General features: G+C 30.7%; 1 protein-coding gene across 10 annotated transcripts in view; it reads right to left on the reverse strand.

Annotated features, from left to right (window-relative positions):
- Positions 1 to 24,793, reverse strand: part of LOC114330194 (adenylate cyclase type 5) — a 1,795,244-nt gene that overhangs the window by 556,950 nt on the left and 1,213,501 nt on the right. For all 10 annotated transcript variants that reach the window (XM_050641848.1, XM_050641851.1, XM_050641852.1 and 7 more), the window contains 2 exons: positions 10,524 to 10,712; positions 2,826 to 2,975 (listed from right to left, as the gene is read on the reverse strand). In XM_050641848.1, the coding sequence (XP_050497805.1) occupies positions 2,826 to 2,975; positions 10,524 to 10,712 (339 nt within the window). The remainder of the gene's footprint in view (positions 1 to 2,825; positions 2,976 to 10,523; positions 10,713 to 24,793) is intronic.

Genomic DNA, 24,793 nt, shown 5'->3' on the forward strand with positions numbered 1-24,793 from the left:
TTTCATTCTAGGTTTAAAATTTTGAAAAATATGTGTCAGTCTTCTCAGGATTCGAAAAAAATGAATTCATTTAAAACACATTAAACATTTTGACAGGCGAAATTTTGCGCTTAAGTGCTTAAGATGGGGAATTGTGAAGATTATTTCATTCATAAGAGATTCTGACCAATAGACAGCTACAGAAATAAAAATTAAAGTGATAATTTTTGATAATATCTCGTCGTCAAGTATATTACGTCAGACGCTCTTCGTTACTACGAAAAAATACATTCAGTGACATAATGACAATTAATGTTTTAAAAGTTATAAAAGTGATGACTTTCAACCTTCAAATATTTATAGCAACTGTGTGTTTAATTGTACTAATTTGTACTTACATAAATAAATTACAATAAAATTTCAAACAGTTTTATTCATGAAATAATCGCAACAAATTGCACTCGATCTCTAAAACTATTATCGAATTTTTGCCCTCGTGACACTTTGACATAATTTCACTGTCAAAGTGTCACTCGGGAAAACTTCGATAATTTTAGAGCTCTTGTGCAATTACTATCTACTGATAATTTAATTTTACAGGTAAAACTTTCAATTATACAATATTTTATGTTTGCTCCTTTAACGTCATTTGAAGTAGAAAGTTTTTCCACATAAAAAATTATTATCTGAAAGGCGGCACAGTTTTTCCCTAGAAAATTTAGAAAAACGTTTAATAATATAATAATTTTAACTGTAATAGATAATAATATAATAAATACCGATGATGATGATGAATATAAAGAATAAATGAATATAATGATGTAGGAAGTAGGTAACGTAGGTAATAGAAATTTCAATAAACCTCTTTTGTGACTTTAGTATAAAGTAAATGAAATACTTTATAAAGGGATTACTGCTGCGTTTTTATTTATATGCATTAAATTCATAAAAGCATATTTTAGTGCATATTTCAACTGTTTTTGGTGCATATTTGCATGCATATTTTATGAATTTTTAAGTGCATATTTCCCGAGCTCTACCAATAACAGAAATAATGTACAGATTAATACGAACTTAATGCACGTGTTTATTTATAATTTATACACGTTAAAAATATTAAATACCTACAAATATGCATATGTATTTTATTTCAATTTAGGCATATAATATACCTAAAAGCACCTGAATTGTTTAATTTTGAAGTTTGACCTCTTAACAGAAACGTATCTAGTACAGATACGTACATATACTAAGAAAATTACAGTGTACTACAGGTTAGAAAATGATATATTTCTCTCTCGCTTGATTTGCGGCTCGTGAGAAATATGTATTTTTTACATTTTATACAATATACCATTTTCTTTATAAACAATACTTTTTCTCATGTAGATAAATTTTTTTTATTAGTAATTTTATTTTTCATGGGATCAGGGAGTTGGAAATCCCAATCGACTTACTGAGAAGTAATTTCAAGCACTCGCTTATGTCGAATAAGTTTTATACACAAAACAAACAATTAAGAGGAAACAGTAGCGATCAACAGGTAGCGAAAACGCGTTCCAAGATAGCGGCTGTAATTTTGAATATTTTTTCGAGATATTAGGCAGACGTATTCGTAATATAATAAAGAATGGCGGTACAGAGCCCAATTTGAAAAATATATTAATATGTGGAAATTACTCTGTAGTTAAATACAATATTAAAAAAACGAGCCTGTACCGCCATTAAGAAGAACAAAAAAATACACTTTCTTCAAATAAACTTTTTTATCCGATGCCTAGATTTTCTGTCACTTTGGAACTACTAAAATTTTTTATTTCATTAGTAGTTCCAAAATGACACAAAATCTAGGCATCGGATAAAAAAGTTTATTTGAAGAAAGTGTATTTTTTTGTTCTTCTTAATGGCGGTACAGGCTCGTTTTTTTAATATTGTATTTAACTACAGAGTAATTTCCACATATTAATATATTTTTCAAATTGGGCTCTGCACCGCCATTCTTTATTATATTACGAATACGTGTGCCAAATATCTCTAAAAAATATTCAAAATTACAGTCGCAATCTTGGAACGCGTTTTGGCTACCTGTTGATCGCTACTGTATCACCTTAAGTGTATTTCTTAAAAAAAAAAAATAAACCAAACCGCTGTTTTTAAGAGTACTCTCTTTTGGTGTATAATGTACGCCACACGTGTACTTATGTTATAACTTGATTTGTGAGTAACTAAAGGTTAAATCTATGACATGCACATCTAATTGTTTGAATTCTAGTTTAACAATTACGTTTGAATATAAGAATTTCAGTGAAATGTACAAACAAAGACCAAAAGTTTAAGTAATATGAAAAACCATTTTTAAACACAACAAATACCCTAATTCAACTGAAAATGAAAAACTTAAAAAATTGTTAGTAAATAATGTTCCAAAGAAATGTATCAGTTATCCTTGTTGCGGTTTCTATGGCTAAGCGGCTTAATTTTGCGATACTAGTTTCTGTGAGTAAATAAGAAACCTAGTATAAAAAGTAATTCTTGAATAATTTTATGTAGGTATCTGCAAAGATCAATTTGAACAACTGCCGTATCGTCTTTCATAATATCTGCTCCAGACCAGTATTAAACGATAGTACTAAGTTATTTTGTAACTTGACATATCTAACCCCAATCAAAATATACCTTTGCAAAATGCCTAGCGTGAAAAGGCTTCTTAATATGCTTGTTTAGTTTTGCTTTAAATTTCTGATAAGATTTTTGTCCACTATTTTTTGTACAATAAAAAAAGTATAGATTACATCTGATAGTACCTAAAAGATATATTTTTTATCAAGAATTATGATATTCCTTACCTGTTGTTGGTTTTCTCTTTGAATTTTTAGTCTAGCTTCAATACATTGACGTGTTTCTAAAAAGGCTTTTCTCTGTGCAACTTCCCTGGGGTAATGAGTACAAACTCCAGCGATATTTCCACATAGAAGAATAATAAAACAGCTTGTAACCTATAACATAATTAATCATAAGAGAATATAACCATATAACAATATACGCTTTAATTATTGTATTGTAAATATTGTCTTATCTCCAAGCGGAAATAATTCTACACACTATCAGAAAAAAGTAGGTCAATATATCATGCACCCATGATATTGAATTTAAATAGATACATTAGGTTTGAACCATTTCAATTTTAGTATGATATTATCATCCCATCTAGTTTATAGGACTCGCAATAATAAACTCCGTAGTATCAGTAGATTCTAATCTTCTTATTTGTGTTCTTCTTCTTCTTTTGCCCTTTAATTCGTCCAATTTTGAACATAGGCTTCCCCCAGTTTCCTCCATTCGCTTCTGTTTAGTGCTTTCTGTTTCCAGTGCGTTCTTCCTATCTTTTTAATGTTGTCTCCCCATCTCATCTGGGGTCGTCCTCTTGCTCTCTTTCGTGTCCATGGTCTCCATTGTTATATCGTACTATTCCACCTATTGTCCGTTTGTCTAGCGTTATGACCTGCGAAGCTCCATTTTAGCCTGGCTATATGTTGGCCTGCGTCTTTGACTATTGTTCTATTTCTGACCCAGTTGTTTTGCTTTTTGTCTGTCAATTTTACTCTTAACATTGCTCTCTCCATGGCTTTTTGTGCTTTCATTATTTTATCCATGTTTGCCTTGGTCAAGGTCCATGTTTGGCATGCGTATGTGAGAATTGGGAGTATACACTGGTCAAACCCTTCTTTTTACCCCCGCTGTTTGGTTTTCCTTATTTATTTTTATCATCTGTCCCAAATATATATAATCATTAACCGCTTCTATTGTGGTGTCGTTTAGTTTTACGTTTCTATTGTCTTGTGTGTTTATCATTGTTTTGTTTTGACAAAACTCATTTTTAGACCTATTTGTTCGGATTCATTTGCTAGTTCGGTTAGCATGGTTTGTAGTTCTTCAAAACTTGATGCTATGACTACTACATCGTCTGCATATCTTAGGTGGTTTAGTTTCTTTCCATTTATGTTTATTCCCAGGTTTGTCCATTCCATTCTTTTGAAAACATCTTCCAGTGCTAATGCAAATAGTTTAGGAGAAATAACATCTCCCTGTCGCACTCCTCTGTTAATTGGTATGGGTTTTGTGGTTTCTTCCAATTGTACTGTCATTGTTGCTTTCTTATATATATTATGTATTAGCATTCTGTATCTGGAATCTATTCTACAGTTGTTTATAGCTTTTTCTATTGCCCACATTTCCACGCTGTCAAATGCTTTTTCGTAGTCAACGAACGCTAAGTGCAGATCTATATGGTATTCGTTAGCTTTTTCTATTAGTGTCCTAATTGTTAGAAGATGGTCAGTGGTGCTATATCCCTTTCAGAATCCTGCCTGCTCTACTGGTTAATATGAGTCAAATTTGTGTGTTAGCCTGTTGTTGATAATCCTCATGAATAGTTTATACGTTTGCGACAGCAGTGAGATGGGTCTGTAATTTTTTATGTCCTTTCTGTCGCCTTTCTTAAATAGCAGGATTGTAAGACTTTCGTTCCATTCGTCGGGTATTTCTCCTTTATGTAGACACTGATTAAACAGATTTCTTAATGTTTGTACGATTTCTTCTTTCCCTTCTTTCAACTTTTCAGCAAGGATTCCATCTAGTCCTGGTGCTTTGTTGTTCTTTAATTGTGATAGTGCTGCTTCTATTTCATAATTTTCTATTTTTGGTAATGTTTCTGAATTTACATTCGTGATTGTTTTCTTGATATATTCCTGACTGTTGAAGTTTGCGTCTTTCTTTGAGGTGTATAGTTCTTTATAAAACCTTTCTACTTCTTCTGATGTCTTATCTTTTCTCCTCTCTTCCCGTCCTGTTTCATCCTTTATTGAAATGAGTAGTGGTTTCCCTAAATTTGGTCGTAAGCATTTTAGGCCCTTATTTCTCTCAATTACTTTCTCGATTTCATTTTAAGTGTGTTTTCTTACATCCTCTCTGGGGTTTCTCCTAATAAGTTTGTTCAGTTCTACGTATTTTACTGTGTTTCTTTTGTTTTCGCTTATTAGTTTTCGTCTACTTTCCATTAATTTAACTGTCCCGCTACTTAATCTATTTTCTTTTGTTGTTAGTTTTTTGTCAGTTTTCATTCCCGCTTCTAAGAGTTTTTCTTTCATTTCTTTATTAATCTTATTAATTTCTGACTCTTCCTTTGCTACTTGTTTATAGTTTTCCCTTAAAGTCTGTCTATATTCTTCTGCGTTTTGTCTTATTCTGCTATGGTCAATAGCCGTTGGTTTTTTTTCTAGGTTTCTGCGTCTCTCGTTTGCTTATTTCTATTTTGGCTCATAGTATGCGGTGGTCGCTGCCAGTTGAGAATTTATTAAGTGCAGTTACGTCTTCGAAGATTTGTTTATTTTGGCAGAAGAAGTAGTCTATTTCATTTTTTGTCACCCCTTTTTGGGAAACCCATGTCCATTTTCGGTTTGGCTTCTTATTAAAGTATGTATTTATTGCATGAATGTTTTTTGTGTTAGGAAATAAAAATTGTCATCTCTAGTAATCGCAATAAATCATCCATAATGAAATAGGCATTATGTATTTTCAGTTAAAAGGTAGTTTCCCTTAAAATTATGCGCCAGTTGCGCACGCTACTTTTTCTCAACATCAACACGACTCTATATCGACAGAGTCTACGAGAAGTGCATGGTAAAATGAAAGTGTAATTACAAAAAAAGAATTATATATGGACGGCGTTATGCAGAAAGCTACCAACCCTCAATATATCAGATATTGGGTTGGATGCATATTTGGACAACAAAATACGAGTTCTGCATTCTGTAAAAACCTACCACCTCTAGATTAATATATAACCTATAAAACTATAAAAATGCTAAGCCACATAATAAATTTATCTGATATTCTAATTTGCAGAAACCTACCAACCCACTTGGTAGTATACTTTTAATTTACAGAAACCTTCCAACCCACTTGGTAGAATTTTAATAAAGCGCCACTTGCATCCAAGTGGGTTGGTAGCTTTCTGCAAATATTGGGCTCTACAACTCTACAGTTATAATAACCCAACCTAATAATTTTATGTATTGTTTTGCGTGTGGTTTACCGGATTACCGGCATGTTTAATGGGTTTTAGTAGTGGTCTAGATTGTCTAGATAGTTAAAAAGAACTTTGAATACAGTGAAAAAGTGGTTGAAAGTACACTTTTTATTTAGCATAATGTACAATAATCGAAATGTTAGGATTTTAAAGGCTGCTCTTGCAATACAGGAAAATTCAGGCAAGTATCTTGTATTATTATAATATTTAATTTTTATCCTCCAAATTTTGGTACAAAAGCTTACTGACGGATTGTAACTAAACAAACTAGACTAAATAAATTAGGTAATCAAATTGTTTCCTTAAAATATACAAGCAGGAAGAAACCAATCCCGTAAGCTTAATGTCATACAAGAACATATTCTACACGAAATTTAATTTGAAAATAGAGCCATTAAAAAAAGACACCTGCAATGTTTGCGATACTTTTAAAATGAAAATAGATAATGAAAAGGACGAAGAAAAAAAGAAGAGTTCAAGCAGGAACATACGAAGCATTTGCAAGTTGCAGAGAAGGCACAGAAAATGAGAAGAGATGATTTCACGATAGCGACTGAACAAACAGAACAAGAGTGTTTAAGTTTTGACTTGGAAAAAACCTTACCGCTTTCCAGAATACCTACAGGCATCATATTTTATAAGCGTCAGTTGTGGGTGTATAATGCAGGAATGCACAGTGCTAAAGAAAATAGAGGATACTGCTACGTTTGGGTAGAAGGTTCAGCTGGAAGGGGCGCCCAAGAAATAGGCTCTTGCCTTATAAAACATGTTACAACTAAATTAACTCCAGAAGTCAAACATCTTACGCTTTGGTGTGATTCTTGCGGTGGGCAAAATAGAAATATTAAGTTAATACTTCTGCTCAAATCAATTTTGCATGGGACACGCACAAACCTAGAAAGCATTACCGTAAAATATCTCTGTTATGGTCATAGTTTTTTGCCCAACGACACTGATTTCAGTGATATTGAGTCGGCTCTTAAACGACAGCAAAGATTATATACCCCAAATGACTATATCGAGGTAATGCGTTCTTGTAGAAAGCAGAGACCATTGGTAGTAACCCAAATGCACGTCGAAGATTTTTTAGGCGTAATAAACATTGAGAAAAAAATTACTAATCGCAAAGTGACCGAAGATAAAGAAAAAATTAATCTTTTGAAGATTAGGTCAATCAAAATAGAAAAGTCTGACCCATTTCGGCTAATGATACAACAACACGATTTTTCACAACCGTATCAAAAAATTTCTATAAAAAAATCTTCTCGAGATAGAACTGCTAACGATGAAATCTTTAGCGATTTACTACCACTGTGGACTAACGGAAAGCCTATCGCTGAGGCGAAATTACAAAATTTAAAGGAAATGATGCACCTTATTCCTGTTGATGCATCGACTTTTTATCAAAATTTGCTGGGTGCCAATGTAACTGAAGATGTTGAGGGTTACAATGTCAATGTTGAAGATCTAGATTTTGAAGTGAATGAAGTAGATTAATATTAAAATTGATTAAATTAATACGTTAAATATTCATATCCTGAACTTTCCTGTAAATAAAAATAATTTTTCTAACTTTACTGTTGTTTTTATTTAATATTGTTGGTATTAATTTCCCACTTTGCAAAATGCAGAAACCTACCAATCCACAAAAATTGGCCATTTCTCTTTTTAATTTACAATTAAAATATTTAAACATGTAGAAAATAACAAAATATTTATCCACAGTCAAAAAAAAGTTACAAAGTAGTAGCAACATATCCTACAGATTTTTTAAATCAATAAAAACTTTAAACTTGATTATCTCAGTTTGCCACTATTGAGGGTTGGTAGCTTTCTGCATAACGCTGTCCATATGTATGTCTTTCTACCTACTCACTTTATAATGTTAAAAAAATTACAGGATCTGTATTTCAATCCATATTTTTTTTATAATTCTCGTATCAAAGTTACGCCTGAAGTTAGTCGTATTGATGACAGTTGAGAAACTGCCGGCGACCCGCGCCAATTAAAGCCTGTAACAGATCAAGGAGCCGACCAAATTCGTGCCCAACTATACAGAAAAAGCAGAACTTTTTGTTGAGTTGAAGAACCGATTTTGTTGCGTTAAAACCAGCTTATAATAATTTATTACCTATTTCTAAACGGAAAAAGGCTGACTTAGTGAAATTAGTAAATTCAGGTCATATTCCAGAGGAAGTGTCAAACCTCTTGCCAGAGTCAAATTATGAGGAATAAAGTAATAATGATGAATTGATAAATGTCTGAAGATAGTTTTTCATTTATTTTATATAAGATATAAATGTTTGTGTTTAAAATTTTTTTTATGTTATTTAAGTGTAAGCTTTAATTGAAAACTATATCCCTTTTTGTAAATGAATTTTTATGTTAACCTTCGGATGACCAAGCGGGAGAAATTGTGACCCAGCGTATGTTTTTCTTTAATAAATTCAAAAGTATTTTCAATTTTTAACTTATTATTTTTTTTTGAATTTAATATCCTCATATTTTGAAATAAAAAAATTCCCTCTATTTTACGAATAAAAAATATATTCTGAAGATGATGTTTAGTAAAATACCGTTAGTTCAGAGAAATAAGGAAAAAAATATCGTGTTGGTGACACATCCCCCTCCAGGCTGAAACCAAATTTTTCGAGTAATATGGTCATCTATAATAATAACCTATATGTTTCCTGCAGCCCATTTTGATGATATACATAGTTATAAACAAATGAAGATCAAAAAACGGTAAATTTTCGTTTTTATCGTCTCTTACTAAAAAATTGGGCATTTTAAACAAATTTGAGAGTAATAAACTCATAAACCGTATAAAAAACTTCAATATGGCGTTCGCTGAATATGTCTATCCTTATTGGTTACTTAGAAAATTGCCAAATAAATAATAAATTTTGAGTTTTTATAAATATTCATAACTTATGTAAAAAATAACTTAGAACCTTCTTATTATATGGAATGCTGAGACATATGATGCTTAAATTATATCCTAAATTCCAAAGCAATTGGTCAAATAGTTTAAAAGTTATTTAATTTGTTTTTCCAAAATTAATTTTTTTTGCAACACTGTAAGTCAGAAAATGATGAAGTTACAGAAATATTTTGGATAGTTTATGAAAGAAGAAAATTTACAGTATTAATTTAATTTAAAAAAAATGACAAAAAGTAATTATAGATATTGCAAAATAATTTTGCAAAAACATGTGAATTAAAAAAATGGGGGGCTAACTTTGTCCCTAAATGTCCTAGAACAGTTTTTTTTTCTTTCTAAATGTGTATAAAAATTCAGTCTTTCTAAATATGAAAAAATAATTTTTCTACGGGTAACGGTTAAAAAGTTATTCTAATTGTTTATAAGTAAGCAAAAAATGGACATGTTTTTGCAAAATAATTTTACACTGTTTAAAATTATTTTTTGTCATTTATTTTTAATTAAGGTAATAGTATAAATGTTCTTCTTTCATAAACTGTCCGAAGTATTATTGTAACCTCATAATTTTCTGACTTATAGTGTTGCAAAAAAAATGAATTTGGGAAAAATAAATTAAATAACTTTTAAACTATTTGACCAATTGCTTTGAAATTTAAAATATAATTTAAGTACAAGAAGTCTCGGCACTCCGTGTAATAAGAAGATTCTGAGTTAATTTTTACCTAAGTTACGAATATTTATAAAAACTCAATATTTATGATTTATTTTGCAATTTTCTAAGCAACCAATAAGGTTGGACATATTCAGCGAATGCCATATTGAAGTTTTTTATACGATTTATGAGTTTCTTACTCTCAAATTTGTTTAAAGTGCTTAACTTTTTGGTAATAGACGAAAAAAGCGATAATCTACCGTTTTTCGATCTTCATTTGTTTATAACTATGTATATCATCAAAATCGGCTGCAGGAAACATATAGGTTAATAATATAGATGTCCATACTACTCAAAAAATTTGGTGTCGGCGTGGAGGGGGATGTGTCACGAGAAAAACCTTATTTCTCTGGACTACGTCTCTTATGTGTAATTCCAAGTAGTTTTACGCTAATGACGTCGACTTTGCAAAGTAACAAGACACTTACTCAACATACACACTACACATGACACTAATACTCATGTTGTGACTGGCTGAATGCATAAAGTCCATGCCATAAAAAAAACTTCATTTTTTTGTTAATTGTCATTTTTGACCTGGGGTCATTCCCCCCCCCCCCCTTGCTCATCCGTGTAACAAAAAAGGTTGATCATCGGAAGGTCAATAAATGATTAATTCAAGAATATGATCAATCCTCATTGATTAACCCGAAGTTTATTCATAATTAGTTGGTCCATTTCGAGCAGGATAAAGGAAATTTTTGCAATAAATAAGGTTTACACAAGGTTACGACATTCAGTGCCAAGGAAGCCGATGTCGATTTGAGGTTTATAAAACCACATATGGCTATTGTACTTACGTCTGCTATTCCAGACATGGTCCCAACGTACACTAACAAGAGTAGGTCTGCTACGGCTAGAATGAATCCAGATAACAAGGCGTCCTTAAGTCTATTCGGCATTAATGCGTAAGTCAAATATGTGGTAGCGAGGGTAAACGATGATCCTAAAAGTGGTCTTTTGTCATCGAAGTAGTATGAAATACAAATCTGAAAAGATAAAGAAATCAACGCATAATTAAATTGTAAATGTTTCTATAGAGGGATTTCTCTTGGCTAACTAACCTAGTTTACGTCTCGATTTACAAATTTATAAGCCGTCAAAAAAGGCGATTCTATAAAGTCAATTGAAAAAAAAACATTTGAACAAGATATTATTGTTGAATGCACTAATATATAAATTTTAGAAATAAAAGGCAGACATCGAGCACTGTAATACATTATATCTTGCCCAAGTACTTTCGCTCTTAGAGCATCATCAGGAGCATCTAAAATACGCCAAAAACGCTACTGTAGAGATAGAAAAAAATGGCCGATGTGTAATATAAAATTATAATAGCATTGTAGACATACTTCGTCAAAAAATGGGGGAAAATATCCAAGAATATGGTAAACATTTAATTAAAATTAAAACAAATATCGCTAGACAAAGATAAACAGATTAAAATATTTTGGGTGAGGCTACATTCTTCAAGGGTGTAAGGTTTGTTAATGATGGGTATTCCAAATTTAACGCAAATATTCGGATTCTATTTTTGTCATATATTTTAATCTATTTGTCCTTTGTCCAGTGTGTGTTATTTTGTTTTATTTACTTGTGTTATTCTACTTAAATGTGTACGAGATTCTGGGATATCCAGTGGCGGATCTACGGGGAGGGAAAATGTAGATATTGCCCCCCTTACAAGGTCCAAAATTAAAGAAAAAAATTTTAAGATATAAAAATATTATATTAGCTAAGTAGCGCCCGATCAAAGAATACAAAATTTTACGAATACCTTCAAAAAAATAATGGAGGGATAAAAATTTGAAAATAGATAAGTAGTTGAAATTGTCTATTATAATATAAGAAAAAGTTTACAATTTTACATCCCCTCCATTTTACAAAAATTGGGAAACACGGGGTGAAAAATATTTTCTCCGGGGTGAAAAAATATGCGTTCAAAATAAGTCCGGAATTAGATAAATGAGTAATTCTAAGCAACTTTTGTTCTATAGAGATTTTTCACTAAGTCAATACTTTTTTTCGAGTTATTTGTGAGTGAATATGTTCATTTTTGACAAAAAACATGTTTTTTGACGGTTTTTCGAAAATAACTCAAAAAGTAAATATTTTAGCGAAAGAAATATCCTTAGCGAAAATATAGCTTATAAAAATATGAAAAAATGTATACGAGAAGCTTGTAGACTCATGAAAAAGCAGATCTGCAGTGTAGCTAATAAAAAAGTAGGTTCTTTTTCGTCAAATTCAAAATGGAATATTTCAAAGTGAAATAATAAAAAAACGGAGCACTTTTCGTGCAAAACTCATTAGGTACAACTTTTTTAAAGTGCTTAAAAAAGGTTTACTATGTTTTTTAAAAAACTTCTAACAATAAAAGTAAGTGAGTTACGCATAAAATAATGGAAAGTGAACATCAAAATTCTATAAAGCAGGTTAACCAAAAGTTATCGGATATGATAACGGATAATCATAATTTGAAAGGAAAAATTAATATATTGGATCAAGCAAATAGAAAATTTAATCTCAGAATCTTTAATTTAAAAGAAAAATCAAATGAGAAGGTAGAAGACGAAATTACTAAGCTTTTAAAATCAAAAATAAATATCGATATAACTAATTATATTGAAGTATGCTACAGGGTTGGACAAAAACAACAGAATAAGGATAGAGGAATTTTCCTCAAGTTAACAACGTATGAAATGAAAAAGAGAATTTATGCAGGAAAAAAATTATTTAAGGGTACCGGCATCGTTGTTAGAGAAGATCTAAGTGCTACGAACATGCAATTATTAAACCAGGCAATAAATAAAGTGGGCGCAAAAAACGTTTGGACTATGGATGGAAAAATATACATACCAAAAGATAATAAAATTATTAGTTTAAAAGACTGTACTCATCTGGAAAAAGTATTTACGTAGTAATTGTTGTTGAGTTTGTTACGATGGTTCACTAGAAGTTATTTAATTTATGTTAAAGAGTAATATTTGTTTTAGGTTTTTAGTTACAATATAATATATTATGAATAATTAAGGCTTCTTGTCTAAATTCATTATAGGTTGGCCGAGCTGGATGTAATTAAGCATGCCATCAAAACAAATTATATGATTGAATTCCTTAATCTACTAGATAACAATTTAACAATTGATACAAATATTATTAGTGATATGGAACAGTGTGTTGGTGAGAGAGACACGGACAATCTATCAGGTATGGGTATTGTTCATTTTAATATTCGTGGGCTCAGAAAACATCTTGAAGAATTAACCATATATGTAGCTACTATGGAAAAATATTTTGATTTAATTGTTCTCTCTGAAACGAGAAATCTTTTTGAGGTAAGCAATTACAATATTCCTGGATATAATCTGTTTTATAATGATTCTAAAAAAAATATATGTGATGGTGTTGCCATCTACATAAAAAATTCAATTAATGCAGACGTTAAAGTAATATCACTAAATGATAACAAATTTCTTAGAGTTACATATTTATTAAATTCTACTTATTCGAAGTATTCATTTGGTGTAACAGCTTCATACCGATCACCTTCTAGTAAAATTGATACTTATATTAATGATTTAGAATCGTATTTATCGCAAATTCAAATGATGGATATTGAAATACATCTAGGTGATATCAATATTGACTTACAAAATCAAAACTCTCCCGAAACAGTTATATATTTAAATATGCTAAATATGTTTGGCTATATTTCTTATATTAAAAACCTACAAGAGTAACTAAAAAATCAAGTACTACGTTAGACCATATATTTATTAGACAGAATAGCGCAATACAAAATTCGTTTAGAATTGATCCTGTAATTTTTACTACTGATATGACAGATCATTATACACCGTTTGTATATTTTAATACTGAAAATGATAAACCGCTGTCCAATTTAAACGATACCGCCCAGATAATAGATTATAAACAATTAAACGTAAAATTGTCCGGTGAATCATGGAATGACTTATATTCAAGTAATACAACGCAAATTGTTTATGATGAGTTTATAAATAAGTTAAATAATTTCATCATAAAATCAACAAAAACTATAAAAAGAAAAAATAAAGAACAATGTAAAAAAATTAAACCCTGGATTAGTTCTGGTTTAATAGTGTCTATTAAAACTAGAGACAATCTAAAGCGAAAACTATTAAAAAACTACTCTATTGAACTAGACAAAGAATATAAAACTTATCGAAATCACTTAAGTAATCTAATTAAAAAGACAAAAAATGATTTTTATAAAGCTAAAATTAATGAAACAAACGGTGACTATAAAAAAATGTGGTCTATTATGAATTAAATTTCAGGTTGCAAAAGTAAACAAAACAATCAACTTGAAAATATTCCGTTGATTAATACACAAGGAACTCAAATAACTAATAATATTGAGAAATCAAATATGTTTAACAATTATTTTACAAGTATTGGGCAAAAAGTGGCTGATAGTATTACAAAAACTACATTACCACCGGGTTTTGAAAGAGACTTAGAATTACAATCATCAATTTTTTTGGAACCGGTAAATATAAATGAAATTATTTTACTAATATCTAATTTAAAAAATAATAGTGCGCCAGGACCAGACGGAGTTACTTCGAAATTAGTTAAAAATATTCATGTGCACATTGCTTCTCCATTAGTTCATATCATTAATCTCTGTTATACAACAGGAAAAATCCCAACACAATGGAAAGAATCACTTGTAACACCTGTTTTCAAAGCCGGTAATCAAAAACAAGTCGACAATTACCGTCCTATATCAGTCATTAATAGTTTTTCGAAAATTTTTGAACAATCTCTCAAAAAGAGACTAATTACATTCTTTGATAAATATAAAATTATAACCGAAAGACAATTTGGATTTGTGAAAAAAGCTAACACAGAGAAAGCTATAATCGATCTTGTTGATCAAACAGTACAATGTCTAGAAGAATCAAATAAATGTCTAGCAATTTTTCTGGATCTCGCTACAGCTTTTGATACTATATCACATGAGATTCTTCTAAACAAATTATATAAAAATGGGGTAAGAGGTATAGCTTTAAATCTTATTAGTTATTATTTATCTCAAAGAACACAAAAAGTTAAAATAGGTAATTGTATTAGCTCAACTAAAGAGATTACTGTTGGGGTACCCCAAGGAACAGTACTAGGTCCGATTCTATTTATACTGTACATTAATAGTATAACCGAAATTCATGGGTTTTCAGGGCGAATTTTATGCTATGCTGATGACACAGTCTTAGTATTTAAAGATTCAACTGGGACCGCGTATGTAAAACAGCTGAATCTGGCATAAGTAAGATACAGTTATGGCTTAACCACAATCTGCTCAGTCTGAATATAAAAAAAACTAAATTTATTACTTTTTCTCCCACTATGTCTGATCAGCCAACTAATATTAGTTTAAAAATTCATAGTTCAGATTGCAACAGTGTGCAGGCATGTCCATGTCCCTCTTTAGAAAAAACTAAATCTATTAAATATTTAGGAGTTATAATTGATCAGCATCTGAGATGGCGTGAGCATGTGGCACACGTTGCAAAAAGAATTAGATCCTTAATGCCTAAATTTTACTTATTAAGGGACATTCTCTCAAAAAAAAAACCTTGAGTATCCTATATAACTCTTGGATTGAATCTGTAATACGATATTGTATTGTTGTTTGGGGTGGTACATTTAGTAATACCTTACATATTTTACAGACAGCTCAAAATACACTTCTTAAAATAATATTTAAAAAAAGTAAACTTTTTTCCACATCACTTTTATAAAAAGAGCTAAAACAAATGAGTGTCCGATCTATTTATATACAGCAATCATTAATTTGGGTATTTTCCAATTCAAGTAAGTTAAAAATAAATCAACATCAAAAGAATACAAGGACAACTCAACAACTTTTGGTTAAAGTATCATTTTTCAGCAAGACAATTACAAAACGATCACTATTTTATTATGGTCCAACTCTATTTAATTTATTGCCAAAAAATATAAAAACAATAATAAATTATAAACAGTTTAAAAGAACCATAAAAAATATGATATTAACTAAAACAATTGAATTCAACATTTTCCAAAAATTAATTTTCTAGCCAAACTGTCTTCTAGTAAATATAGTTGCGCCATGCCGATTAGGTCTTCTCTCCTCTCACTTTCAATCGTATTTTGTCAATCATAGAGTATGTAAATTATACCAGCCACAAGTACTTACTGTTTAAAATTGTACAATTGGATTGTACACCTTCAGGGATTAAGGTTACAATACAGGTATTAAGTTGCCTAGTGTGCTTTTTCACTGAAGTGGGTGCATTATATTAAATATAATATTATTGTTAATTACAATGTACAAAATTCTTCTTTGGAAATAAAATTGAATTGAATTGAATTGAATTGAAAATATTGTTGGTCCCTTTTATTTTTTGATAAAAAAATCGCGAAAATCGACCACTAATTAGCTTTTCAAATAAAATTAATCATTACCGCTTCACAGCTTACTTCACTTATGTATTCTCTAATGGTCTATGAGTTTCATTGGTTGAAAGTGTTCGTTTTTGAAAATACTTGGTTTTAAATAAAACATTTTTTTTTATTTTGAAAAAAAAAAATTCATTTTCTTTTCAAATAACCTAAAAATATTAGTAATACCAAAAATATCAAAGAGTCATAAAATTTACGTTTTTCTTTTCTGAATATTTTAAATTTTCTGTTTTCTTGTTACGACAAAAAATTGTTATGCTATGGCTGCTCAAAGTTTGCATAAACTCGTGATTAGCTACTCGTTATAGCCATTTTAACTACAGCCTTTTAAAAAAAAGCACGTTGAATCGACGAAACTTACAGATCATGATAATATCATTTATACTACATTTATATATATTATAAAGAATATATAATAAGCAAAGTAACTGACGAAGTGGTAACGATTAAATTTATTTGAGATGTTAATTAGGGAGTGACTTTCGCGATTTTTTTATCAAAAAATAAAAGGGACCAACAATATTTTGAGCGTAACTCACTTACTTTTAATGTTAGAACTTTTTTTAAAAACAAAAATAAACCTTTGTTTAAACACTTTAAAAATATGTAATGAGCTTTCCCGGAAAACTGCTTTGTGTTTTGGTTATTTCACGTTGAAGTATTCGATTGGGAATTTGATGAAGAATAACCTACTTTTTATTAGCTACAACTCTGCTTCTACTGGATCTAGAGAATTTATGCATACATCATTTTTTTCACTTTTTTATAAGCTATATTTTTGCTTAGAATATTTTTTTCAATAGAATACTTACTTTTTGATTTACTTGAGAAAAACCGTACAAAAACATGTTTTTTTTGTTAAAACTCAACATATTCACTCACAAATAACTCGAAAAATATTGACTTAGTGAAAAAACTCTATATAACAAAAGTTGCTTACAATTAGTTATTTTATCCAATTCCGGACTTATTTTATATAATATATGTTTTTTCACCCCCGAGAAAATATTTTTCACCCCGTATTTCCCAATTTTTGTAAAATGGAGGGAATGTAGAATTGTAAACTTTTTCTTATATAATAATAGACATTTTCAACTACCTATTGCCAAATGTTCATCCATTCTTTATTTTTTTTGGGCCATATTCAGAATTCAACTTAATGAAACCGCTAAGGAAAATAAAGGGAACTTGATTTTTTTATTGATTTCGCTTATGTAGTTTGGGTTTATCTTTTTTGTTTTTTTTTGTTGGTACATATTTCAAAGGAAATTCCCCTCCCCTAAGGCAAATTTCCCCTCCCAAGGTAAAAGTCTAGATCCGCTAGTGGGGATATCCTCCCCCATATTTTGACGAAGTATGCCTATCATGCTATTATAATTTTTTTATTATACCGTATGCACGTACCTAACTGAGCAAGATTTAATCAGTTACAGTACTCGATAATCTGCCTTTTATTTCTAAAAAAAATTTAATGTTTGAAATATTAAAAGCATTTAGATTATTTGAACTCCAAATTATCTTAACTATTTGAACTCAGAATGAGTTACAGTAGTCGCTAGTTATAAGAACTATCTTATAAACAGTATCAAGACTCTTAACTTTTTGAATTTTATGGACTCACTGAAATTTTAGATCTCTCTAATTTTTAGAGGTCTATTAATTCAGAATTACCTGCCTATATTCCCTAAAGTCCTTAAATTCTCTTAATTCTCGATACTCCCCTAACCCTTTGACCTACACGCATTTAAATCTTAAAAATGTTAGACCTCTTCTAGATCTATAAGATTCAAAAGTCTTAGTGTTCCCTGAACAGTTTGTTTGCTCTATAATTCTCTGAACACTCTGAACTCATTGAATTATTTTACGTTGTTAAATATGATAAAAAATATTCTAATTATGCAAATTTTATGAAATCTACGTGTTCTTAAATAACTGATATTTTATTAACCCTCTAAATTTATTTATTTTGTTTTTACTTTTATTTTATTATATGTAATTTAAACACAAATCCCAAAATATACCCTTTATTGGTCTACTAAGCCCGGGTTACAACTGGCGGGAAACGTGTATATACTTGACACTCGGTTACTACTAACTGATAATTGAGAAGTGACTATAGTGACAGCTACATATTGAATGAATGCTCTTTCATATCTGTTACATGTTTTTATAAAACGAGTCTCCAGGTCAACCCTACACGCGTAGGCCTCGTAAAAAATACAAAGGAACAAAGAATTGTTATAAGTTAACATCAGCAATCATGTGGAAATAAATAAAATTGGGCCACATATACATATGCCAGCGTGCAATAATAATAATACTTGCGTTAATATACAGGGTGTCCCGAAAAGAATGGTCATAAATTATACCACAGATTCTGGGGTCAAAAATATGTTGATTGAACCTCACTTACCTATATATAATAGTGCACACAAAAAAAGTTACAGCCCTTTGAAGTTACAAAATGAAAACCGATTTTTTTTCATATATCGAAAACCCCTTCAGATTTTTCATTGAAAATGGACATGTGGCATTCGTATGACAGCAACATCTTAAAAAAAAATTAAAGTGAAATTTGTGCACCCCATAAAAATTTTAAGAGGGTTTTGTTCCTTTAAACCCCCCCAAACTTTTGTGTACGTTCCAATTAAATTATTTTTGTGACACCATTAGTTAAACAAAATGTTTTTAAAACTTTTTTGTTTCTTTCTACTTTTTTTATAAGCCAGTGTTTATCGACCTATTTTGAATATTTGTCGAATCCACCACATATTTGTATATGGTTTAGTACGATTATAGAGACCTGTTAATAATCTGAAAATGTATTTATAATTTACATTTTTAGGTATATTTTGAAAAAGAAGCCATATCTCGATAAAAAGTGATTTGTCAAAAAAAGACAAAGAGGCAAAAAAGTTTTAAAAATACTGTGTTTAACTAATGGTACCACAATAATAGTGTAATTGGAACGTACACAAACACTTGGGGGGTTTAAAGGAACAAAGCCCCCATAAAATTTTTATGTAATTATATTAAAAAAGAAGCAGCATCTCGATAAAAACTGGCTTTTTTAAAAAATACTAAGAGGCAAAAAAGTTTTAAAAACGTTGTGTTTAACTAATGGTACTACAATAATGAATTAATTGGAACGTATACAAAAGTATGGGGGGGTTTAAGGGAACAAAACCCCCATAAAATTTTTATGGGGTGGACAAACTTCACTATAATTTTGTTTTAAGATGTTACTGCCATAAGAATGATACATGTCTATTTTGAATAAAAAATCTCTAATAGTTTTCGATATATTGAAAAAAATCGATTTTCATTTTGTAACTTCAAAGGGCTGTAACTTTTTTTATGAGCACATTTGTACTAAGGTAGGTTAGGTTCAATCGAACTATTTTTGACCCCAGAATGTGTGGTATAATTTATGACCAATCTTTTCGGGACACCCTGTATTTTACTGGGCGATAAATCCATTGTTTAATATTTGAATATCAATATTTGAATATTTGATATTAAATATATTGCCACGAGAAAAATAAAGCTAAATAAAGTAAAATGAGAGGTTATAATTTCATAAATTATAAAAAATATGTAAAATAAACAGTAATTGACGACAATAGTCCTTGAACTGAGCATCTACCCCAACAGTGAGTTACAGTACAATTACCGCTACCATCCAGTAATTTCTACCACGTGGATTCAACACGAGGCTACCGCTTGAACATTCTGGACTTAATTGCGACGTACTGGACAGCAAGATCAGCAATTATAAAATTATAAAAGACCATGTAAAAATCAATATTTTTCAGTCTGATTAATAAACGTTATATTTTAAAGTCTGATTTTAAATTATTTTGCTGTTACTAACATCTTTGTAAATCAAAAATAAAAGTTTTAAATTGTGAGTTCAGTTTTTAAAAAAGTGTGTTTCCTAAGAACATTGATAATTGGCGCAGAGTCAGTACGGAAGTGGAAGAGTCTTTATAGATCCTCGTCACTTTTAAGTGTTTGTCCACTGTTCCAAGAACCAGCCCCAGGGAAACCGTCTGTAGAGTTCATCCGAGGTAATTAGAAGAAGAAGTAGAAGTTAGAAGCCTTCAGGCGCAAAGGAATACACATCGGCATGGTCTTTATCCTGTAAGCGATTTTTATTATGTATTGCAGAATTATCCCTTAAAGTTTGTCGCACTTATTTAGAAACACCCTGTATTGATGAAGAACGTTGGTAGTTGTTAAAATTCCTAACTTTTTTTATTATCCAAACATAAGCGAATGAGTCAAAAAGCAGAATGTTAAGAAAGCCTAATACTGCAGTTGAGGTTTAATTTCAATGTTTTATATACGCTAGAATATTCCATAGGGTGTTCCGAACTTTGGGTAAAAAAACACTAGCATTGTTACACCCGGTATAAAATAACACTTACCTGTTTAGCAACAATATTATTACAGCGATATTGCTGAAGAATAAAGCTATAACATATTAGAAAAATCACTTAAATCGGCCAACAGGTTTAGGAAATACGAGACTTCAAAAATGACCAAATTTTTAGGTGGGCCGATTTCTATGCACGTAAGTTTATGTTACAGATATAAAACAAATAACAAAAAAAAAACAACTCTAGCGACGAAACTCCAGAAGAGGCCAACTCAAAAATTCTGTTCGTCCCTCACAAAACATCTTCAGTGGATGGAGTAGTTACAATGTTATTGTAACAATGACCGCTACCATCCAGTAAATTCTACCACGTGGATTCAACACGAGGCTACCGCTTGAACATTCTGGACTTAATTGCGACGTACTAGACAGCAAGATCAGCAATAATTATAAAAAAACCATTTAAAAATCAATATTTTTCAGTCTGATTAATAAACGTTATATTTTAAAGTCTGATTTTAAATTATTGTGTTGTTACTAGAATCTTTGTAAATCGAAAATAAAAGTTTTAAAATGTGAGTTCAGTTTTTAAAAAAGTGTTTTTCCCAAGAACATTCATAATTAGTGCAACACTTATGTATCAATGGCTGAATTAGGTTTTAAATCAAAATCAGGTATGTTGGTGGAAACGGTAGTGACTGGGATAACTGATTTAGTGTTAGTATTCAGTTTTTGATGTAGTGTTTCTAAACTGTGAACATGTGTGGTTAATTTGAGGTCACCCGTTTTTTACATGAGTTGACCACAATTATTGAAGTATGAGTTTATATTAGCAAGTTTTGTGTGAGGAGATAAGTGTTATACAATCTACTATCACTAGATTCCTTGAGGCAGGGAAAGAGTGCATCACACACCCCTCCATTTTTAGCGGGATAGCTGACATCATCAAATCATATCCAGTTTGAATACATTCATAAAAAAAAATATTTCAGGCACCGAATTCGTTTGTTACTCATGGTGGTGGTATCTTAACTGTATCTATTGATTATTATTTCTTCCTTATTTTGCTTGTCATCTTCCTCTGTTTCTTTATAATCTAGTTCCATCACGATACGTCCTAGTATCACGTCTTTTATATTCCTATGTGTTTCTGTAATTTCTGTCATGATATATCCTCGTATCATGTCCTTCATATTCGTTCGGTAATTTCACGTATTATTCGTGAAAAATTCCTGTAATTTTTATTCTTATATTCGTTTCTTCTTTCAACATTGGATTTGTGTTCGTTTGTTTCATTGTTTCTTCCATCTTTATACCTTTTGTTGATATGGTATTCTCTCGAGTTTTTTATTCGGACAAGTATCTTTATCCTTAGTACATGTAATTGCCTCTGGGAAAGTGCTAAAATGTCTCGCTTTTATTATTGTCTTAATACTGTAATCTAATTCTTGATCTCTTGATTCTTTTCTTTGTGCAGTTCCTGACGCTATCCATCCTAACTTTGTGGGTTAACCTTCCGCCGGTAACGTGAATTCTTGTGACATAGTTGGTAACGTCGGTCTACGACACCGACTTTTTTAATAATGAATATCTTAGGTGGTGATTTTGTGTTAATATTTTGATGTGACTAAATGTTTAATATAACTATATTTAAATGACAATATAGTAAGAAATTATCAATATTTATTTATATTCGGGAAAAAACTGCACATTAAAAAAAAGTGGCTTCTTTTAGATACTAACATAATTGACAAACAATTTACAAAATACTGTCAAGTTTTTGAATACAAAATATCAACAAACATATCGACAAGGGTTGAAATATCACAAAAAAAATAAAATTATTCAACAAATGTCCAACACAAACTGAAATTATTGTCCGTTTTTTTCCTCATTTTTTATACACTACACTGCACCGCACTGTACGGTTCTGGTTCGGAATTAGCAACAATTTCGTCAAAAAGTTGTTGCAACCTGATTTGTTTTCTTTCATAATCAATATTCATATACAACTCCTAAAATTAACATCTATTATTTAAACTGACTATGGAACAAAAACGACAAAAACTTACCGTTAAGTATAACATAAATGGTAACCTCGGTCTCTCACACCGTCAGGTCAAATAACATATGAACTATCCACACTTCGCCACAGATTTTTCAAGACTACATAGTGTGATGAGAATTTGAAAGCTACCTGGCCGCGGGGACAAAAAAAAAATGCGCATTTGAGTTTTACCGCGAAAAATCCGCTACGTCGGTGTCAGGGACCGTACGTTACCACTCGAAGGTTAAATGAGCAGCCCGTTATTTATTCGGTACATAATATTATCCATCAATATGTTACTGTATTCTTTTACACCTCTTCCCTACCTCTTGTTACCGTGGGTCTGATTGTAAGATGATTCTTTTAGGTTATTCTTTTAATTGTATCTCTTGTTCTCATAAGCCTTTGGTTCATTTTAGTAGTACCAAAATCTACGTTTTTATCTCAAAGTTATTCTGAAAGTGTGTTTCAATGATTAGCTTTATGCTCCAGTTCGATATTTTTTCTCCTGCGGAACCGATTCCTGAGATTCTAGCATGGATTAGTTTCCTATGTGTTCCCAATATTGTCGCCGTTTGTTACGTAACAAATGAACACTGTAAACCTTGGTCTATTAGTGCTCTCACTATGTGAGGATCTCCTTTGGGATCCTTTATGCGTATTGTTTGCTGTAGCAAGTAAGGCTTCTACGTCCTTATGGCTTGCACAGCTTACTGAGTTCAGTCGTCGCATTATTTTCTTGAACATGTTCTCGTCTCCCGTTATTCGGATCTCTTCCATTGCCCGAATAGCCATTTGCTCCCTTATTCCTCTCAGGGTGATATCCATTTCTTCTGTTGTTCGGATCTCCTCCATTGCCCGATCCTCCGAAATCTCTCTATCTCGTTTATATTTTCTTTTCTTCTCTCATTTCGGTTTCTTCTATTCTCCAAAAATCCTGTTTCAAAATGTATCAATATGTGGTGTTCTCCACTACATTGTCTACATCTCTGTTTAGAAAAAATTGCAATTCTTTCCTATGCGACAAGCAATGTGTGCACCATTTTCTTCCTGTATTATTTTGTTTCTATCTCTTGTACTGAGGTCGAAAAATTCCCTACACTGGGTTATATTGTGTCTCCGTTGCATATTCTACAGTACATTCTTGATTTCCTTAATATTCCTCCTTGACTTTTCTGTTTCCTTTCTGATTCCAACATCTCCAATGTTTTGAATTTTCTTTGTAGAAAGGCTTGCGTAGATTTGTAGGTTTACGCTTGTCGTGTTTGTTGCGTTTACTAGTGATCCGAGGTATGTGAGTTCTTTGATTTTCTCAAAAGTATGGTTGTTACTTTTGATTCTCTGTTGGATATTTTGGAAGTTTTTAGAAACCAACTTATATTTGTTTTTTTTTTATGGAGACATTTTATCTCTAGTTGCTTGCGAACGCCTAAGTATTTGAGACTTTAATGAAATTTTATTTGAAGAATAAGTCGACCAGATTGTCTAATGTGGACTGATATTTTCAAAATCCGTATTGTTCTGGTGCAATAAGTTTTTTGACTCAAGATTTCACATAAGTCTATTACTTATTATATTTTCCAGTATTTTAGCTATACTGATGTGACGGATTATTGTTCTCTATGATGGGGGTATTGACATTGGTTTAGTTGATTTGGAAAGATAATTTAGATAATTTGGCCGTTTTTCTTTCTCGATGGCTTCTCGGATAATTATTCTTGGTTTTTAGAAGATGATGTTTAATAATAATCGTTCTAGAGTGTTCAAAGTAACAATTATTATTCCATGATTTTGTAAATATGTTTTTAGATATTATGACTGATTTGGATTTTAATAAAGAAATGCTAATGTAAATAATTATGTTTATGTTAAAAAATCTTAAAAAGGTTACGGAAAAAATAAAAATAACAAGAGAAAAAAATGAAGGATATTTTTGAGGAACTCAAAAAAGAACAAATTAATTAAAAATAAAAAAGAAATATGAGTAATGAAGAATAATAATGAAAAAAATCTATAAGAAATTAATATTTTGCTGAAAGAAATAATGAGTTGCAACGAGAGAATTCAAAATTTTGAAAGCGATAAAAGAAGGAAAAATATAGTTATACAGGGCATGCCGATAAATACAAATAATCCAAGGATACTAAGAG

Source organism: Diabrotica virgifera, chromosome 1 (assembly GCF_917563875.1).
Source record: "Diabrotica virgifera virgifera chromosome 1, PGI_DIABVI_V3a".
Taxonomy (NCBI): Eukaryota; Metazoa; Arthropoda; class Insecta; order Coleoptera; family Chrysomelidae; genus Diabrotica; species Diabrotica virgifera.